The 16,432-nt window shown below is 53.6% G+C and overlaps 1 protein-coding gene across 1 annotated transcript in view; it reads left to right on the forward strand.

Annotated features, from left to right (window-relative positions):
* The window catches only part of RNF213 (ring finger protein 213), a 44,307-nt gene that overhangs the window by 19,142 nt on the left and 8,733 nt on the right, over nt 1-16,432 (forward strand). The window contains exons 25-47 of the mRNA XM_063410105.1: nt 86-279; nt 614-766; nt 1,395-4,988; nt 5,146-5,282; nt 5,546-5,641; nt 6,046-6,164; nt 6,683-6,805; nt 7,398-7,480; nt 8,199-8,346; nt 8,646-8,781; nt 9,188-9,376; nt 9,756-9,895; nt 10,313-10,467; nt 10,792-11,004; nt 11,377-11,558; nt 12,238-12,358; nt 12,464-12,564; nt 12,826-13,005; nt 13,323-13,486; nt 13,581-13,683; nt 14,295-14,409; nt 15,197-15,407; nt 16,025-16,215. Of these exons, the coding sequence (XP_063266175.1) occupies nt 86-279; nt 614-766; nt 1,395-4,988; nt 5,146-5,282; nt 5,546-5,641; nt 6,046-6,164; nt 6,683-6,805; nt 7,398-7,480; nt 8,199-8,346; nt 8,646-8,781; nt 9,188-9,376; nt 9,756-9,895; nt 10,313-10,467; nt 10,792-11,004; nt 11,377-11,558; nt 12,238-12,358; nt 12,464-12,564; nt 12,826-13,005; nt 13,323-13,486; nt 13,581-13,683; nt 14,295-14,409; nt 15,197-15,407; nt 16,025-16,215 (6,848 nt within the window). The remainder of the gene's footprint in view (nt 1-85; nt 280-613; nt 767-1,394; nt 4,989-5,145; nt 5,283-5,545; nt 5,642-6,045; nt 6,165-6,682; nt 6,806-7,397; nt 7,481-8,198; nt 8,347-8,645; nt 8,782-9,187; nt 9,377-9,755; nt 9,896-10,312; nt 10,468-10,791; nt 11,005-11,376; nt 11,559-12,237; nt 12,359-12,463; nt 12,565-12,825; nt 13,006-13,322; nt 13,487-13,580; nt 13,684-14,294; nt 14,410-15,196; nt 15,408-16,024; nt 16,216-16,432) is intronic.

Raw genomic sequence — 16,432 nt, forward strand, 5'->3', positions numbered from 1 at the left:
CATTTTATTTCCTTCTGTCTATTATGGTCTTAATGTGATATATCTGATATTGATAGCTTCAATTCTTGTTTGGGTTTTATAATAGGGAAATCTCTGTATGTGAAGAGGCTGCATGAGAGACTGCAAGAAGAGCAGCCTGACTGTACAGAACTTCTGAAAACCATCAGACTGATTGAACCAGAAGTGGATGAAGATAAAGTGCTAAAATCTCTCCTGCCTTTTCTGAAGAGAGAACACCAGACAAAGCCCATGATATTCCATTTTGATATCACCTCCTCAGTGAGTACATCCCTCCCACAGCTGCCTTGTCCTGTAGGTCCTTTCTTTAAGGCTCTTGTCTCTGTTAGCCATTTCCCTAGCATGTGTTTTCTAATCATTGTGTAAGTAACACAAATATCATCAAGGTGATTGAACTCTGGAACAGTTGCCCAGAGAATCTGTAGAGTCTCCAGCCTTGGAGGCATTAAAAACCTGGCTGAATGTGGCCCTGGGCAGCCTGTTCTAGCTGGGCCTGCTTTGAGCAGAGAGCGTTCCCACCCTCAACTGCTCTGTGGCTCTGAAGCTGTGATGGGTAAATAAAGAGGAAGTGCCTTGGTATCTCTTCTTGTGGTAGGTGCAGCGTGGAATTCCCGAGTTTCTCTTCAAGCTGTTGGTTTTGCAGTACCTGACAGACAATAATGGCAATATGTGGCTACGGCAGAAGTGTCATCTGTACATCATCGAAATCCTGGAGGTGTCCCCAGTGCCAAAGAAAACAGCCAGACCTGTACGTACCAGCAGTGCTCCTCTTCTGGGAGTTTCTCAGTCACTGTGCACGTGTTTGTACATAGCTGTGGTAGAGACTGTAACTGTGAACAGGAATGCCCTGTTTCACTGGGGGTGTGCTGTGTTCCTTAACCAATCTGGTGTCCCTGGTGTTGTACAAAGTGACATTAACACCAGACAGCAAATTAGGCCTGTCTGGTTTCCTTGGGTTGGTGATTTCTGTTACTCCAAGCCTCACTGCCTCCCCCCTCATAACATTTACAGGAAACATAAAAATGCAAAATCTAATCTCCCTCATGTTAATTTGTATGTTTGAAAGTGTGGGAATATTTATATGCAGCTGTAACACCAGAATGTAGGAGTGACTGGAGTAAATACCAACAGTTTCTTGGGTTTAGTTTCCTTTGAAATAGCCCTGAGAAGGGGCTGGAGGTGACGCCAGGCTTTTGTTGGGAGGGAATAGGATTCATTGGTGCACTTCAAGTGGAAGAAGGGATGCACAGGGGAAAAGGCTGGCTCCTGTTCCTCAGGTCTGTGGTGGTAAGCAAGGAGACTAAGAACAGATTAGCTAAGCTGATGAAGACTGGGGCTACAGCTCTGTGATGACCTTTTCTTTTTCTCTTCTCCAGATGTCAGTGAGCCAGAAGTTGGGGGATGTGTTCTTGGATGTGTTCCCTAAAATAACATGCAAGTCTCCCAAAGAAGTGCTAGAAATGGAGACACTTTGGAACCACTCTGGGGATGTTTTGGAGGTGGGAATGGACAAGGAGGAGTTTTGCAGTGAGGCTTTCCAGAGACCCTTCCAGTACCTGAAGAGGTTTGACCAGGGCTGTGACCTGGACACGTTCTGGTACGAGGCGCTCTCGGTGGAAGGCAGCCCTGCAGAATGTCTGCAGCTCTTCCTGCTGCACTGCGGGGTCGTGGATCCCTCCTGGGCAGAGCTCCGCAACTTCGCCTGCTTCCTCAACGTCCAGCTGAGAGACTGCGAAGCCTCTGTCTTCTGCAACCCCGACTTCGTCCGGGACACCTTGAGCGGTTTCAAGAACTTTGTGGTTGGCTTCATGATTTTAATGGCGCGGGATTTTGCGACGCCCTCCCTGAACATTTCCGACCAGAGTTCGGGAAGACAATCCTCTCATCTGGAGAACGTCGCGGAGGAAGATCTGCTTCCCTTCCGCATCAGGAAGAAGTGGGAGTCGGAGCCTCATCCCTATCTGTTCTTCAACGAGGATCGTGTGTCCATGACGTTCATCGGTTTCCACTTCCAGGTCGGGGCGCGCATCGATGCCATCAATCCTCTGAACGGCAATGTCATCAAGCAGGACATCATGACTGCCCAGCTGTACCAGGGCTTGGTGCTGCAGAGGGTTCCCTTCAACGTGCCCTTCGATCAGCTGCCCCGCGAGCAGAAGCTCGAGAGGCTCTGCATGGTGCTGGGGCTCCGCTGGGTGTTCGACCCCGACGAGACGTACGAGCTCACCACAGACAACGTGCTGAAGATGTTGGCCATCGAGATGCGCTTCCGCTGCAACATCCCGGTCGTCATCATGGGAGAAACAGGCTGTGGGAAAACCAGGCTGGTGAAGTTCCTGTGCCAGTTACGCAGGAGCTTTGTAGAGGTGGAGAACATGAAGCTCGTCAAGGTTCACGGAGGCACCACTGCAGAGATGATCTACGCCAGGGTCAGAGAGGCGGAAGACCTGGCTAAATCCAACAAGGAGCAGCACGGGTTGGACACGGTCCTCTTTTTCGATGAAGCCAACACGACCGAGGCCGTGAGCAGCATCAAGGAGGTTCTGTGTGACCGCACGGTGCAGGGGAAGCCCCTGGCCCCTGGCTCTGGCCTGCGGATCATCGCGGCCTGCAATCCCTACCGGAAGCACACGGACAGGATGATCCAGCGCCTGGAGCTGGCCGGGCTGGGCTACCGCGTCAAAGCCGACGACACCAGGGAGAAGCTGGGCTCCATCCCGCTGAGACAGCTCGTGTACCGGGTGCACGCGCTCCCGCCCAGCATGATCCCACTGGTGTGGGACTTCGGGCAGCTCAACAACAACACGGAGAGGCTGTACATCCAGCAGATCGTGCAGCGCGTGGCGGAGCAGCTGCCCATGGCCCAGGACGAGGTGAGCACGGTCGCGGAGGTGCTCTTTGTCTCCCAGCAGTACATGAGGCAGAGGGACGACGAGTGCAGCTTCGTCAGCCTGCGGGACGTGGAGCGCTGCATGGAGGTGTTCAAGTGGTTTTATGGGCACAGCCACCTGCTGCTGAGGGAGCTGGACAAGTACCTGGCCGAGAGGAAAGCTCCCAAGGGCGGCGGTGACAGAAACGGCGTCATCTGGTCCTTGGTGCTGGCGGTCGGGGTCTGCTACCACGCGTCCCTGGAGAGGAAGGAGCCGTACAGGACTGCCATCAGCCAGGTCCTCCCAAAGCCCTACGACACCCAGAAAAAGATTTTGGAAGAAATCTCCCTGATGCAGGACTTATTCCTGAGTGGGGTGCCACTCCGGGATACCATAGCAAGGAACTTGGCCTTGAAGGAAAATGTCTTCATGATGGTCATCTGTATTGAGCTGAAAATCCCTCTTTTTCTTGTTGGGAAGCCTGGGAGCTCCAAATCTCTGGCAAAAACCATCGTGGCTGATGCTATGCAGGGCCAAGCAGCTCATTCTGATCTGTTCAAGGACCTGAAGCAGATCCATCTCGTGTCTTTTCAGTGCAGCCCCCTCTCCACTCCAGAGGGAATTATAGGCACTTTCAAGCACTGTGCTCGATTCCAGGAGGGGAAGAACTTGGAGGAGTATGTATCAGTGGTGGTTTTGGATGAGATTGGGCTGGCAGAAGACTCTCCCAAAATGCCCTTGAAGACTTTGCACCCGCTTTTGGAGGATGGCTGCATAGACGATGTCCCTCTTCCTCACAAAAAGGTTGGCTTCATCGGGATTTCCAACTGGGCTTTGGACCCTGCCAAGATGAATCGAGGCATCTTTGTGTCTCGTGGGGACCCCAGCAGAGAGGAGCTCATTGAGAGTGCAAAGGGCATTTGCTGCTCAGCTCGAGGGGCTTTGCAGAAGGTCGAGCAGTATTTCCATCACTTTGCAGATGCGTATGAAAACATTTGCAAGGCCCAAGACAGGGAGTTCTTCGGCCTGCGTGACTACTACAGCCTCATAAAGATGTTTTTTGCCTTAGCTAAGAGCTCCAAAAGCGAGCCCACGCCTCAGGACATCGCTGCGGTGGTTCTTCGTAACTTCGGTGGCAAAGATGATGTGAATGCCTTGGAAATATTCACTTCCAAGTTGCTAGAAAAAGGGGAGATAAATGCTCACGATATCAGTAGGATAGAGCTGATCCGACAGAACATTTACAGCAGTGCTGAGGATGGGGACTGCAGGTACCTGCTTGTGTTGACTGAGAACTACGCAGCGCTGCAGATCCTCCAGCAGGCTTTTTTCACTGCCCGACAGCAGCCAGAAATCATCTTTGGCTCCAGTTTCCCTAAGGACCAAGAATACACCCAGATATGCAGGAACATCAACCGAGTGAAGGTCTGCATGGAAACCGGCCAGATGGTTGTGCTCCTCAACTTGCAGAACCTCTACGAGAGCCTCTACGACGCCCTCAACCAGTACTACGTGTACCTGGCCGGGCAGAAGTACGTGGATCTGGGGCTGGGCACCCACCGGGTGAAGTGCCGGGTGCACCCCAAGTTCCGCCTGATCGTCATCGAGGAGAAGGAGGTGGTGTACAAGCACTTCCCCATCCCGCTGATCAACCGCCTGGAGAAGCACTACCTGGACATCAGCACCGTGCTGGACAGGGCCCAGAGGGAGGCCGTGCGGGAGCTGAAGCGCTGGGTGCAGGAGTTCACGGCGGTCAACACGGAGGAGCACTTTGTCAGCCAGCAGCAGTACAGCCCCGCCGACGTGTTCGTGGGCTACCACGCCAACACCTGCGCCTCGCTGGTGCTGCAGGGCACGCAGCGCCTGCGCGCCGCCTGCGCGCCCGCCCAGCTGCTGCCGCGCGTCACCGAGGAGGCGCGCCTGGCCCTGCTCAACTGTGCCACCCCCGACGCCGTCATCCGCCTGTGCAGCTCCGTGGGGCCGTTCATGGCGCACTCCCTGGTGCACACCTACTTCAGGCAGCAGCAGCACACGTCCTTCGCGGATTTCCTCGGCGCCCACGTGCGCGCGGCGCCCGGGCCCCAGAGCGCCTTCACCGAGGTGAGGCCGGGGTGCTCCCGGAGCCCCGCGCCCTCGGCTCTGCCCGGCTGAGCAGAGGTGGCGGGCGAGGAGCGTTGAGTTTGGGGTGCAGCCCGGCTGTGCAGCAGGCTGGCAGCACGGGTGGGTGTGTGCTGCATTGCTGCCCCTTCCTGCACAGGTCACCACCTTCTCACGGCTGCTCACCGGTGCCGACGCTGCCTGCCTGGAGAGGGAGGTGCAGGGCAAGGCCCAAAGGCTGCAGATCCTGTTCCTGCAGCAGTTTGACACGGAGTACTCCTTCCTGAAGGGCATCCGGTGAGTCCTGTGTGGAACGGGCTGTCGGGTGTGTGGGGGGTCCCTGGGCAGAGCATTGGGAGCAGCTCGTGTGGAAAAGGGAGGCTGTGCTGGCAGTGGGCTGCCCCGGGACAAACCTCATCAGCTCCATCACGTGAGATGGGGTTTGGTGTTTTTCTCTCCCCTGCAGCAGCCAAAGCTGATGTGGAGTGACTGGTTCTGCGGTCTTTAATGTTTGATCTCTACGCTTAGTGACTTCTGTTAATGCTCTTTTCGCTCTTCAGGGATTTCCTGGATGCTACTTCAGGAAATAAAGTCCTCATTATTCAGACAGACTTTGAAGATGGCTCTCAGGATGCCCAGCTCATCGCCTCAGCCAAGTGAGTCGGGTGTGGAGTGGCCCAGTTCTGCCTGGCCACTCCCCTCTGTGTTTGGTCATTGGTGCTGTTCAGGGATCTCACACTCAGGAATGTGCAATCCTTTATTCTGTCTCAGAATGAATCTAAATGCACTGATTGTATTTCAGATAATCCATAACCCAAGTCAAAATAAGCTAACTGGGTCAAATCAGCAGATAATCCCCTTTGATGCATGAATTCTGTCCCCTTGCTGCAGAAATCTTGAAGAGCTGAGGTCAGGGGATAATTCAGGGCACAGCTGGATGTGGCAACACAGCTGGGAGGAAGGCGTGGGATCACCTGTGCCTGTTCTGGGAGGGGAAGCGTGTCCTCTGTGAGGAAGGACTGTGGCCATGAGCTGTGCCTGCCCTTGCTCTGTGCTGCAGGTACACCGTTGTTAATGAGATCAACAAGGTGGACCTGGGGGACGTCTCTGTCTTTGTTTACTTTATCATGAAACTTTCCCGGCTGGAAGGAGGAACGTCCTACGTGGGATTCCACGGAGGTGGGTGTGCCTGTCCGGCCCTCCTCACTCTTCAGCTGCCCTCAGGCAATCATTTCTGTTCCTCTAAAAGCTGAAAACCTGGGCTCAGTGTGTCCTGTGGGTTGCCAGAGCTGCTGCCCTGTCCCACAGTGCTGCCCAGGGCATCAGACCTGGCAGTTCTGGGTGGGAGCACCCTGCCTCGCCTGACAGACAGGTCCCCTCTGCAGCCAGCACACAGCCACGAGGGCAACTCTGGGGGCCTGTTGTCCTCCAGAGGCTCTCTGGAGCAGGTACTGATGTGTTCAGCAAGGTTCCTCTGGGTCTGGGGGCTTCTGAGAGCCTCAGAACCCTGGAGCTGTCAGGTAGGGACATGTGCAGCAGCAGGTTCTGAGGGCGCTGTGCTCTCCCTGCCTACAGCAAGAGGTGAGAGTCAGTGATCTCTGAGTGTCACCCCAGGTCTGGCAGGTGATTCTGGAGAAGCTCCTGTGGAAGAACAGGCTGCAGGCTGGGGATGATTCCGTGCTGTTCTCTGCCTGTAGGGCTGTGGCAGTCGGTGCACATCGATGACCTCCGCAGATCCAAGGACATGATCTCTGACCTGACAGCCCTGCAGAACCTCACCATCAGCCAGGTGTTCTCTGAGGATCCAGGGGAAGCCAGAGGTGAGCTGTGTGCTGGGAAAGGGGCAGCCGTGGTCCCAGACTTGGTACTGCAGGAACTGAGGGCTGGCACAACCTATCTGGTGACTGTCCCTGCTCAGCACCTGTTTTGAGGGAGTCACCACACGGCTCCCAACTTGTATTTCATTCATTACTACAACTTTAGGTCATCAAGCAAGTCAATTTGGTATTTTTCCCTTTTCTTTTTGATAAGAATGTGGCATTTGCAGTGCTCAGCAGCCTGAGTGCTCTGTCCCAGCCCAGGAGCAGATGCTGCATTGCGAAGACCCTGACAGGGATCTTTCTTCCCCTCAGCTTTCTCGTGCTCTTTCCTTTCAGCACACTGCCTGACAGGAGTCAGGGAGAGCTGAAGGCTTTAGCTCAGTGTCACATTTCTTCCAGCTCTTGCTGCATGAAGCCTGACAGCCCTGGCAGCTGTGGCTGTGTTTGAGAGGTGAATCTCAGCTACTCGTGCAGGTGCTAATGGATCTCTGGCAGATGTTCTGCTGCTCTGGGGTGCAGTTGCTAAAATAAACTCTCATCTGACTGATGCAGGAGTGCACTGCTGCTTTCTAATAAAAATTCTACACCTTAGCTGCAGCTCTGCCTGCCAGTGGAGAAGAACAGCAGGAAGAGATGGAGGTTGAAGCAGCAGTGCCAGAAGCAGAGCACCATGAGGTCAGTTCAGAATACTTTGTTTGCCCCTCAGCTGTCACTGAGGCTCTCTGCTCTGTCATCCATGGGTGCAGCCCACCTTTTGTGTCCCCCTGCACCTGAAACCTGTCAGCAATATTTGCCATTTACTGATCAGACATAAGTTTGTCCTCCCCCCTGCCCAGTCAAAATCAACATCACAAAAGAAATAAACCATTCCAAGGACTCTATTATTCCTTCGTCACTTAATTCTTCTGGATTTTGAAGATCAGCTCTAAGAGTTTCTGTTGCCTTTCTCAGCCTGGAGGTGGGAGCTGTGGTCCTGTGTGCTCTGAGCTGGAGCTGCCTGAGGCCTTGGCTGTGCTGCAGCCACATCCTCAGTGCCTGGTGTGCCCCTGTCAGCCCCAGGGGACACACCCAGCACCAGGGACAAGTGGCATTTCCCAGGAAGGGCAGATTTTCCCTGGTCACGATGATTATTTCCACATCTTTCCTCAAACTGCTGAATCTTGCCCCTGCAGGAATCTTATCTCAGCACAAAGACTGTGTCATGGGCCAGTTTGAAAGGGCCACAGGGGCTGCACCATGTTCTTGACAGAAAAAAAATGAGAATTGCAGCCTGAGGGAAGCTGGGAACAGGGAGGGCAGGCAACAGGCCCCTTGAGGGAGCACTGTAAACCTAAGGGGGTGTGCTGGGGACAGGAGGGTCACTGGAAGGGAATGGCCTTGTTTTCCTGGGCAGGGTGAGATCCTGGACACCACTGTGCTGCTGAGGACCTGTGTGCAGAGTGCTGTGGGGATGCTGCGGGACCAGAACGAAGACCTGAGTCGAAGCAGGAGGAGAATTGAGATTCTGCTTGGCCTTTTCTCCAAAGAGGATGAGCTGAAAGGTGTGTGCTGCAGGGAGTGTCCCTGGACATCTGGGGACCCCCAAAACATGTCAGTCAGTCACTGGGGATCCAAAGGTCCTTGCTGTGCACACAAGGGGCATCTCCCAAGAACGTGTGTCCATGCTCCAGCGTGGATGTAGAGCTTTGCTGCTGTTCAGGTGGTGGCTTTTTCTCTGGCTTTGCTGGCTGGTTTTTCCCAGTTGGCCAATTATTGAAACAACTGTCAAATGCTGTGCCTGGTGGGATATTTGGGTCCAAGCTAATCGAAGAGAAAACACAAGTTCCCTGTTGTTTTGTAGCCTCTTTCCTGAAGATAACCAAGGCTCGTCTGTCCAGCCTGTTGAAGAAGCAAGAAGAAAATTCCCTTCACCCTAAAAACTGGGTGCTTCGGGAAGCTTCCAACCTCAGTGCTCTGCAGGAGGCAGGTACCTTCAGGTGAGGACAGCAGCACTGCCTGCTCACCTGCAGCCTTCCAGGAAGGGGCTGCCAGTGGCACCTGTGCAGCACAGACAGCAGCTTTGTGTAATCTGAACATCTGCCAGTCTCCAGTCTGTGCTGGGAACTCTCTGAAGGCAATTTTGGCCTGGCCTGGGGAAGGGTGAGTTAGAGCTGAAGGGATTGTACTGGGGCAGGAATGCACAAGTGCTGGAGTGGAACAGTGGCATTACAGGTGAGCCAGGAGTGAGAAGTGCAGGGTTTTTTGTTGGTGGTATTTTTTCCCATAAAGGAAGCATTAGGATTCTGTCACATGCAAATGTCAGCAGTTACTCAGGACAGGCCCCCCTGTTGTGCTGGTGTCAGTGCTCACATTCCCTGTGGTTTCTCCATCTCTCTCCCCAAGGCACACCCTGTGGAAGCGAGTGCAGAAGGTGGTCACTCCCTTCCTGGCCCTCCTGGTCGCTGTCATAGACAGGAATGGCAACCTGGAGCTGCTGGCCAGGCCAGGAGCTAAGTGGGTGACAGACCTGTGGATGTTCATCTTCAGTGACACCAAATTCCTGAGTGTCTCTCCCAGCGTGGGGAAGAACAGGTGAGCCTGGGGGCAGCAGCAGGGGCTGGGCTGGCAGCACTGGGAGCAGGGGGATGTTGTTTGCTGGCTGCTCCATGGGGGCAGCAGGGCGCTGCTCACAGTTCAGTCTGTTCTTCCTGCCTGGCCCCGGGTGCTCCTGGGCTTTGCTCCCTGGCCCTTGGCACATTCCCCCTCCTCACCCAGCCCCTGCAGCGTGTGCTGCCAGCACGGCCTGCCCAGGGAATGCTGGCTGAGGAAGGGCCTGTGCTGCACGGCTGCCAGGGTGAGCCATGTCAGAGCCCTGCAGTTCCCTCCCCTCCTAGGGCTCAGTTGTTTTCTGCAGCCTCTCACCTCTTCCCAGGCAAAAGCCCAGTGCATTAATGACCTTTTAACCCCCCAGCCCTCAGCCAGAGATAATCCTGGTGCAGAACAACATGACGGTGTCTGCTGATGTTGGGAATGTGATGCCCTTCAGCTGGAGGATAAAGGAGTACCTGGAAGAGATGTGGTTGGAGGCTCAGTACATCCAAAACACTGAAGGTGAGAGCCTGGCTTCAGCATCTCCATCCACTGCCCTGTGAGCTCTGGTTTGTCACTGCTGTGCCCCTCCTGTCACTGGGGTCACCTTCAGTCCCTCTGTGATCCTGTGAGCCAGCAGAGTTCTGTGCAGGCAGCTTTTCTTTGTGCCTCTCATCATTCATCTTTCTCACCTATTCTGTGCCCTTGCATTCAAAATGCTGTGGAGCAGCCAAGAGTTAATGACAAGGTGAGATTCCAGAAATAAGACACCAGTGCTGGGCTGACAAGGCCTGGCCTGAGTCCCTCCTCAGTGCCCTGGATGAGGGGAGTGCTGGATGCATCAGTGATTAATGAGGTGTCAGTGTCTCTAGGATAGATGCTGTGTCAAAGCCAGCTTCCTCTCAATCTCCAGCTTTTCTCTGCATCCTCATTTTCCAGGCCACGCTGAGAAGTTTGTGGAATACTTCCAGAAAACTGCCCTGGGAAGATTCATCTCTGCTCTGACTAAGGAGGAAAGGCAGATGCTCTTCCAGTGCTACATCTCAGACTTCATTGTCCTGACCATCGGTGTGTCCTCCCAGGAGGATCTGCAGGTCAGTGTCTGAACAGGGGCTGGAAACCCTTTGGATGGGGAGAAGAGCCTGTGAATGTGTCCTTGTGGATCAGTCCTGCCTTGGACTCTGCTCCTCTGAGACAGCAGGGGAACCCCAGAACAGATCACTGGACACTGAGTGGCTGCTGGGGTTACTCAGAAAGGCAACACCTGTATAAATTGACTAAATTAACTAAATTGACATTTAAGGCTGTCTTTGTAGGGAAGGGATTCTCATCCTTCAGAGAATTTTGCCAGGATTTCCAGTGCAAAATGAATTATAGAAGTACTTTCTCACCTTTGGTGTTCTGTTTCCCCCCTGCAGTGTCTGCGTGTGGCGTTCGCGTCCTGCGTTGAGGAGTGGGTGGCAGAGTCCCCCTGGAGAGAGGAGCTGGTGCCCTCCCTGCCCTGGGCCCACCTGGCACACAACCAGTTCAGGAGCCGCCTGCAGAACTTCTCCAGGATCCTGGCTGTGCACCCCCGTGTGGCTGGCTTCCTCCTGAAGGAGCAGGGGGACAGAATGCCACGCTCAGAGATGGTACAGTCACCCCAGGCAGTCTGTGCCCCTCAGCCCTGGCAGGGAGCTCTGTCTGCACTGAATTAGCTGCTGCTCCTTTGGATTTCAGCAACAGCAGAGGGGGAGACACCGGCTCAGGTTCCTCAGAACTGGGAATGATCTGCTGTGTTGTTGTTACAAGCAGGTTTTAAAATAAGTTTGCCCTGCTTTTGCATTAGTTAATAGGATATGCTAACGAGCCATGCCACAAACATGAGAATTGCAGAGCTTAAAATAATCAAGTAGGACATTACTCAGTAGAACATGTGCTGTAGCAAACCAGAGTGAGGGCCAAGGTCTATAAATAATTCTGAAATGCAATGTTGTGGTAGCCGTGGCGCTGTGTGTGTGCAGGTTCTGGACGTGCTGGCTGCAATGGTGTGTGCTGAGGAGCTGGAGAGCCAGGTGCAGACAGCTTCCCCCGAGCTCTGGCTGCAGAGGGTGAAGAATTTCCACATGCCCATTGAATTCCTGTGCAAAGAGGAGGGTGCCCAGCGCAGGGGGAGCCGCTGCCATCAGCTGCTGAGGGAGCTCAGGTAGGTACCAGGCTCTGCTCACAGCCCTGCTCTTTGCCTGGCGTTTCACTGGGGCATTGGAGCAGCCTGAAGCTGTTCTGGTGCTGCTTTTCTCAGGCGTTGCAAACCTTTCCAGGTTCCTGCTGGGTTCAATTACAAACCAAGCAGCAAGAACCACTTTTTTTCCCCTCATCTCCTGCAGATTTTCTCTCTAAATCTGGCAGTATCATCTGGTGCATTCCATCTGGGTTCAGGGGTTATTTAAAACTCTCCTCAGGTTCCTGTTAACCAGCAGTGTCTCCCCACTTCATCCTCTGTGCATAAGGACCCAAGGGATGGGGAATTTCACTGCCTCTTGTGTTTTGGAAGAAAGCCCAGAGTGCTACCCCAGTTCCTCACAGACCTTGTTTAGTTTATTTGAAGTGAAGAAATTGTAGCTAATTGTGATTGGTGTTTTAAAAATCTTTTGGCATAGAAGTTAGGGGTGTGGGAAGATGTGTGCAGTGGTGCTGGTCCTGCTGCAGTGCTGCCTCCAGGCCAGGCGCCTGCACCCTGAGCCCCCTGGGTTAAGTGCTGGAATGTGTTCTGTTCTTGGCAAAAACCCCTGTGGGAAGCACAGGAGGGGTGTGGAGGGGAGCAGGGCAGCAGTGAGGTGGATCCTGGCTGCCCTGTTGTGGTGCCATCCTGCTGTCCTCCCCAGAGCCTGCTGGAGCCGCGTGTTTGCCATGGCGCTCTTCGTGGAACACGTCCTGCTTGGCATCCACGCCGTGATGCCAGAATTTGAGAGTGTGGTGAGAAAACACACTTTGCTTCTTGCCAAGGTGAGCAAAGCTGGGATTTCACCTCTTCCCTCTCCTGCTGATCATGGGAATTGTGGTCTCAGGCGCTGTGGCTGAGTCACTGGGCTTTGTCCTTTCCCTCTGCAGTGTTTCCAGAACGATTCAGACATGAAGTGCCATCCAACCTTTGTTGCAGTGATGACAGTGCTGTGCCAATGCAAGAACGAGGTCAGCAGGAGGCTCTACAGGTACTGACATTGGGACAGGCTGCAGGGGACAGCAGGGACATTGCCTGTGTTGCCAGCACACTTGTGGCAGTGCTGCATGGGGGGGTAGTGAAAGCCAGAGGAGGAGCAGTGACCCTGTTTGGCTCTGCAGCTGGAGCTGAGCAGTGAGCCAGCCTGTCTTGCATTGTCTGCTCTTGCTCTAGCTGCAGCTGCACATCTTGGTCAAGGCTTTTGGGGAGGCAGCATGGAAGCAGCTGTGTTCATTGCTTCTCTGGATTCCAGGCATGGTCTGGAGCCGTGTCCCATCTGCCTGGGAGAGCCGAAGGACCCCGTCTGCCTGCCCTGCAACCACGTGTTCTGCCACAAGTGCATCACCCTGTGGCTGGTGCCAGCACAGATGCACTGTCCCTACTGCAGGGTTGCCGTGGAGGATGTGGAGTTAACTGTCTCTGAGGAGCTCAGGTACTCCAGCCACCCTCTCCAAGGTGGGAGCCTTGGGTGGGGAGGCTTTGTGAGGAAATTGTCAACACGAGCAGAATGGGAGCTCTGCTTCATCCCTCTGGAACTGAACAGGTCCTGTCTGTTCTGTTGTTTCAAAAAAGGGGAAAGCTGCCTTGGCCTCTGTGAAAAGCATGCAAATCATAGAATGGTTTGGGTTGGAAGGGATCTCAAGCACCTTCTTGTTGGGAAAGTGGAAAAGTATCTCCCCTTGGTGCCTTTTGCCTGTGTGTGTGATTCCTCCATGGCTGAAGAGTTCTGTGTTTGTTTTTGCCTCCCAGAGCTGCCATAGCAAAGAACGCCCTGTTCCGGCAGAGGTGCAATAATTTCTTCATTGACGTGGTCACCACCATGTGCTTCAAGGACAACGAGCCCCCCGAGCCAGAGGTCATCCAGGGGCTCCTCAATCTGCTCTTTGTTCACAGAAGCCTCATGAAAGACTCAGGTGAGCTCCTTCACCCTGACACTCAGTCTGACAGAGCTGAATGTGTCACCACCTTCTCTCCCCTGCCAAACGTGTCCTTCCCTTGTCCCCACAGATCACCCTGCTGTCTACACAAAGCTCCTGTCCCCGTTTAATGATGAGGTGGATGAAACTCCCATCATCCGCTCGGTGATGCTGAAGCTGCTCCTGAAGTACAGGTGAGCACATTCAGCTGGGGGAGGAGGTTAGGCCAGGTACAGCTCTGCTCCTCGTCAAACTGATCTGATTGTTCTCCTCACCTCCACGACTTTCACTGGGTTTGAATCCCTTTGCAGAAGTCGTGCAACTTGGCTGGCTTGGTGGAGCTTGTGGTGCAGTGTGAGCAGCCTGTGCAGGGTTTACCTGGCTGTTCCTCACTGACCCTGTGCTGACTGTGCATGCCTGGGTGCTGCAGGGTGTCTGAGCACTTGCTCTGATCTAGGTCAGCAAAGCAAAGCTCCTCATTCACGGAGATTTAATCAGGACTGATCCTGTGTGTGCTCCACAGCCCTCCCGGCCTCCCTTTGCAGCCCCTTCTCAGCTGTGACCCCTCCTAAATCAGATTCCTTTTGCCCTGGGAGTGCTCATTGAGCACTGCTGATGATCAAACCGGGCTCAGGCTGCGAAGCCAAAGGTCACCTGCAGAAAATGGCACAACAGCTTTTCCCTCTTGCAGCTGGATCCAGAGTGAGCCCAGCTGTCACTGGGCCATCTCTGGGAGCTCTGCTGTGTTCAGAGCAGGGGCAGCCCTGCATGGCAGCTGTGTCAGGGGTGTCTCTCTCTCCTGCAGCTTCAATGAAGTGAAAGATGATGTGCAGCATTACCTGTCCCAGGTGGAGCACAACGAGCTCCTGGAGAAAAATGACAAAAAAGAGCTCTACTTGCTTTTTGTCAACTGCTTGGAGGTAAGAGCTGGGCCATGAAACTGATGCAGTTTCATGGGTAAAAAAAGAACAGAAATTCTGCAATTCAGGGCATGTTTCTTGTGTATATAATTATTTTTCCAACTAGAAAATCCAAAAGGAGTTGATATCAAATCACCTGGTCAGGAATGAGCCTTGCTTTTCGAGGAAAAGCTTGTGTGTCTTTGCAGTGTTACATAAATTCTTTCCCTTGGACAAGTGTCTAAGTTTAGAACTCAAACTCCAGCACTGGAGTGCAGCAAGCAGGGCCTTTCTCATGGCACTAGCCCACTGCTGAGCTGCCTTCTTGTCACCACAGACACTTAAATTATTGTGCAGAAATTAAATCAGTATGCCTTTGGGATTGTTCCCTTTCCTCCACTTGCATAACTTTCAGGACTTTGGACAACTTGAAACAAATATAACAGCAGGGCAGAGGTTTTATTACTTACAGGTTTTTTTTTAAGTGACTTTGTAGTTAAAAAACACCATTTGTGTTCTTGCCAAGGGACAGACAGGTAGAGCTTGGCATCTTGGAACATGGAATGTGTGTTATTCACAGCCTGCTCATGGCTCTTGCTTAGCTCCAAGCTTGGGGAATGTGGGACAACTAGGGCACATCCTAAAAATGGTGTTGGGTGAACTGGCAGAGGTTTGGGACGAGGGTCAGGGATGGGTTGGAGGGTCAGGGATGGTTTGCTGTGCTTGTGGCAGGGTGGGTGCCCTGGGAACACAGGGGTGGCTGGGTGAGGTGGCTCTGCCACTCACCAGCGTTCCGGCTTCTCTCTAGGATTCCATGTGTGAAAAGTCAGAGGACAGCCTGGGATATGGGCATGGAAACAGTCTGCCTGAGGACAGAGCCTTTCCAGAGAACTACCTCCCAGGCAGCAGCAGAGAGGCTCCTCAGGAGTCCTCTGTGGAATACCTGCAGGCCGTGGCCAAGGTGCGCCTGTGCCTGAGCAGGGCTGCAGAGCTGATCTTCGACCTGCAGCAGCACCCGGGTGAGTCTGACTGTTCTGTCAGGTGGAAATGCTGGATGCAGGGCTGAGCCAGCAGGGCCTGTGCTCTGCTAGGACCTGTCTTGGTGCATGGCCAAGAAGGAGAGCAGCAACTCCCTTTTTCCTCAGGGGTGTCACTCAGTGTCTGTCCCCTGTACCAGTTGTTACAAGTGCTCTGTAACTGGTAGCAAGGCTGTGCTGGTGATCCCAGTTTAGTTACACCTGTGGAAGGAGATTTATTTTATCCTCCTGATGCTAACAATGAGATTTATTTAGAGCCCACTAAATTGAACTTTAAAGCATAAATGCTGCTTCAGACCCAGGACTGCTGTAAGGGTTATTGTTTTATATGAATGAGAGCTCTGCACAGCTAGAAGGGATTAAGAGTTTATATTGACAAGTTTATATCTTCTGTGTCAAAGAAATGAATCATTGTCTGAAATCTGGCTGAGGAAATGCTCCAGACAACACCTGAGGAAGGGAGGGCTGTGAAGTTCTTGTGTGTAATTACACAGTACTAATAAAGGCACTTGGTGCTACAGCTGGGGCAGACAGAGAAGTTTGCAAGGTGACACATGTGCTTTTGCCTCTCTGTTTGAACCTCTTTTTTTCCCCTCCAGAGCCAGAGCAGATGAAGGAGAAGCAGCGTTACCTGAAGAACGTGGAGAGGTTCTGCAGCCTGGCCAGGAACGACTGGCACCATGTGTACCTGGTCAGGAGGATCGCCAGCCAGCACGGGATGGAGTTTGCTCAGACGCTGGTCACAGAGCCACGCTTCAGCTGGGTGTTCCCAGCAGAAATTCTGCAGCAGGTAGAGAAGAGGCATCTCCTGGTGGTGGTTCTGGTCCCCTCTTTGCCTTCACTTTGTGCTGCTTTGGGGTGTTCCTGCTGTTGTGTGGCTCTTAGGGGACAGGCCAGAGTGGCAGTGGCTGGGAGGTGACTCCTCCTGGCTCTCCTGGCTGCACCCGGGGGTGGCCATGGCTGCTGCTGCTGCTCTGGGGAGGCTGAAATGCCCCAGTGCTTGGGAG

This window comes from Prinia subflava, chromosome 12 (genome assembly GCF_021018805.1).
Source record: "Prinia subflava isolate CZ2003 ecotype Zambia chromosome 12, Cam_Psub_1.2, whole genome shotgun sequence".
NCBI classification, from domain to species: Eukaryota; Metazoa; Chordata; class Aves; order Passeriformes; family Cisticolidae; genus Prinia; species Prinia subflava.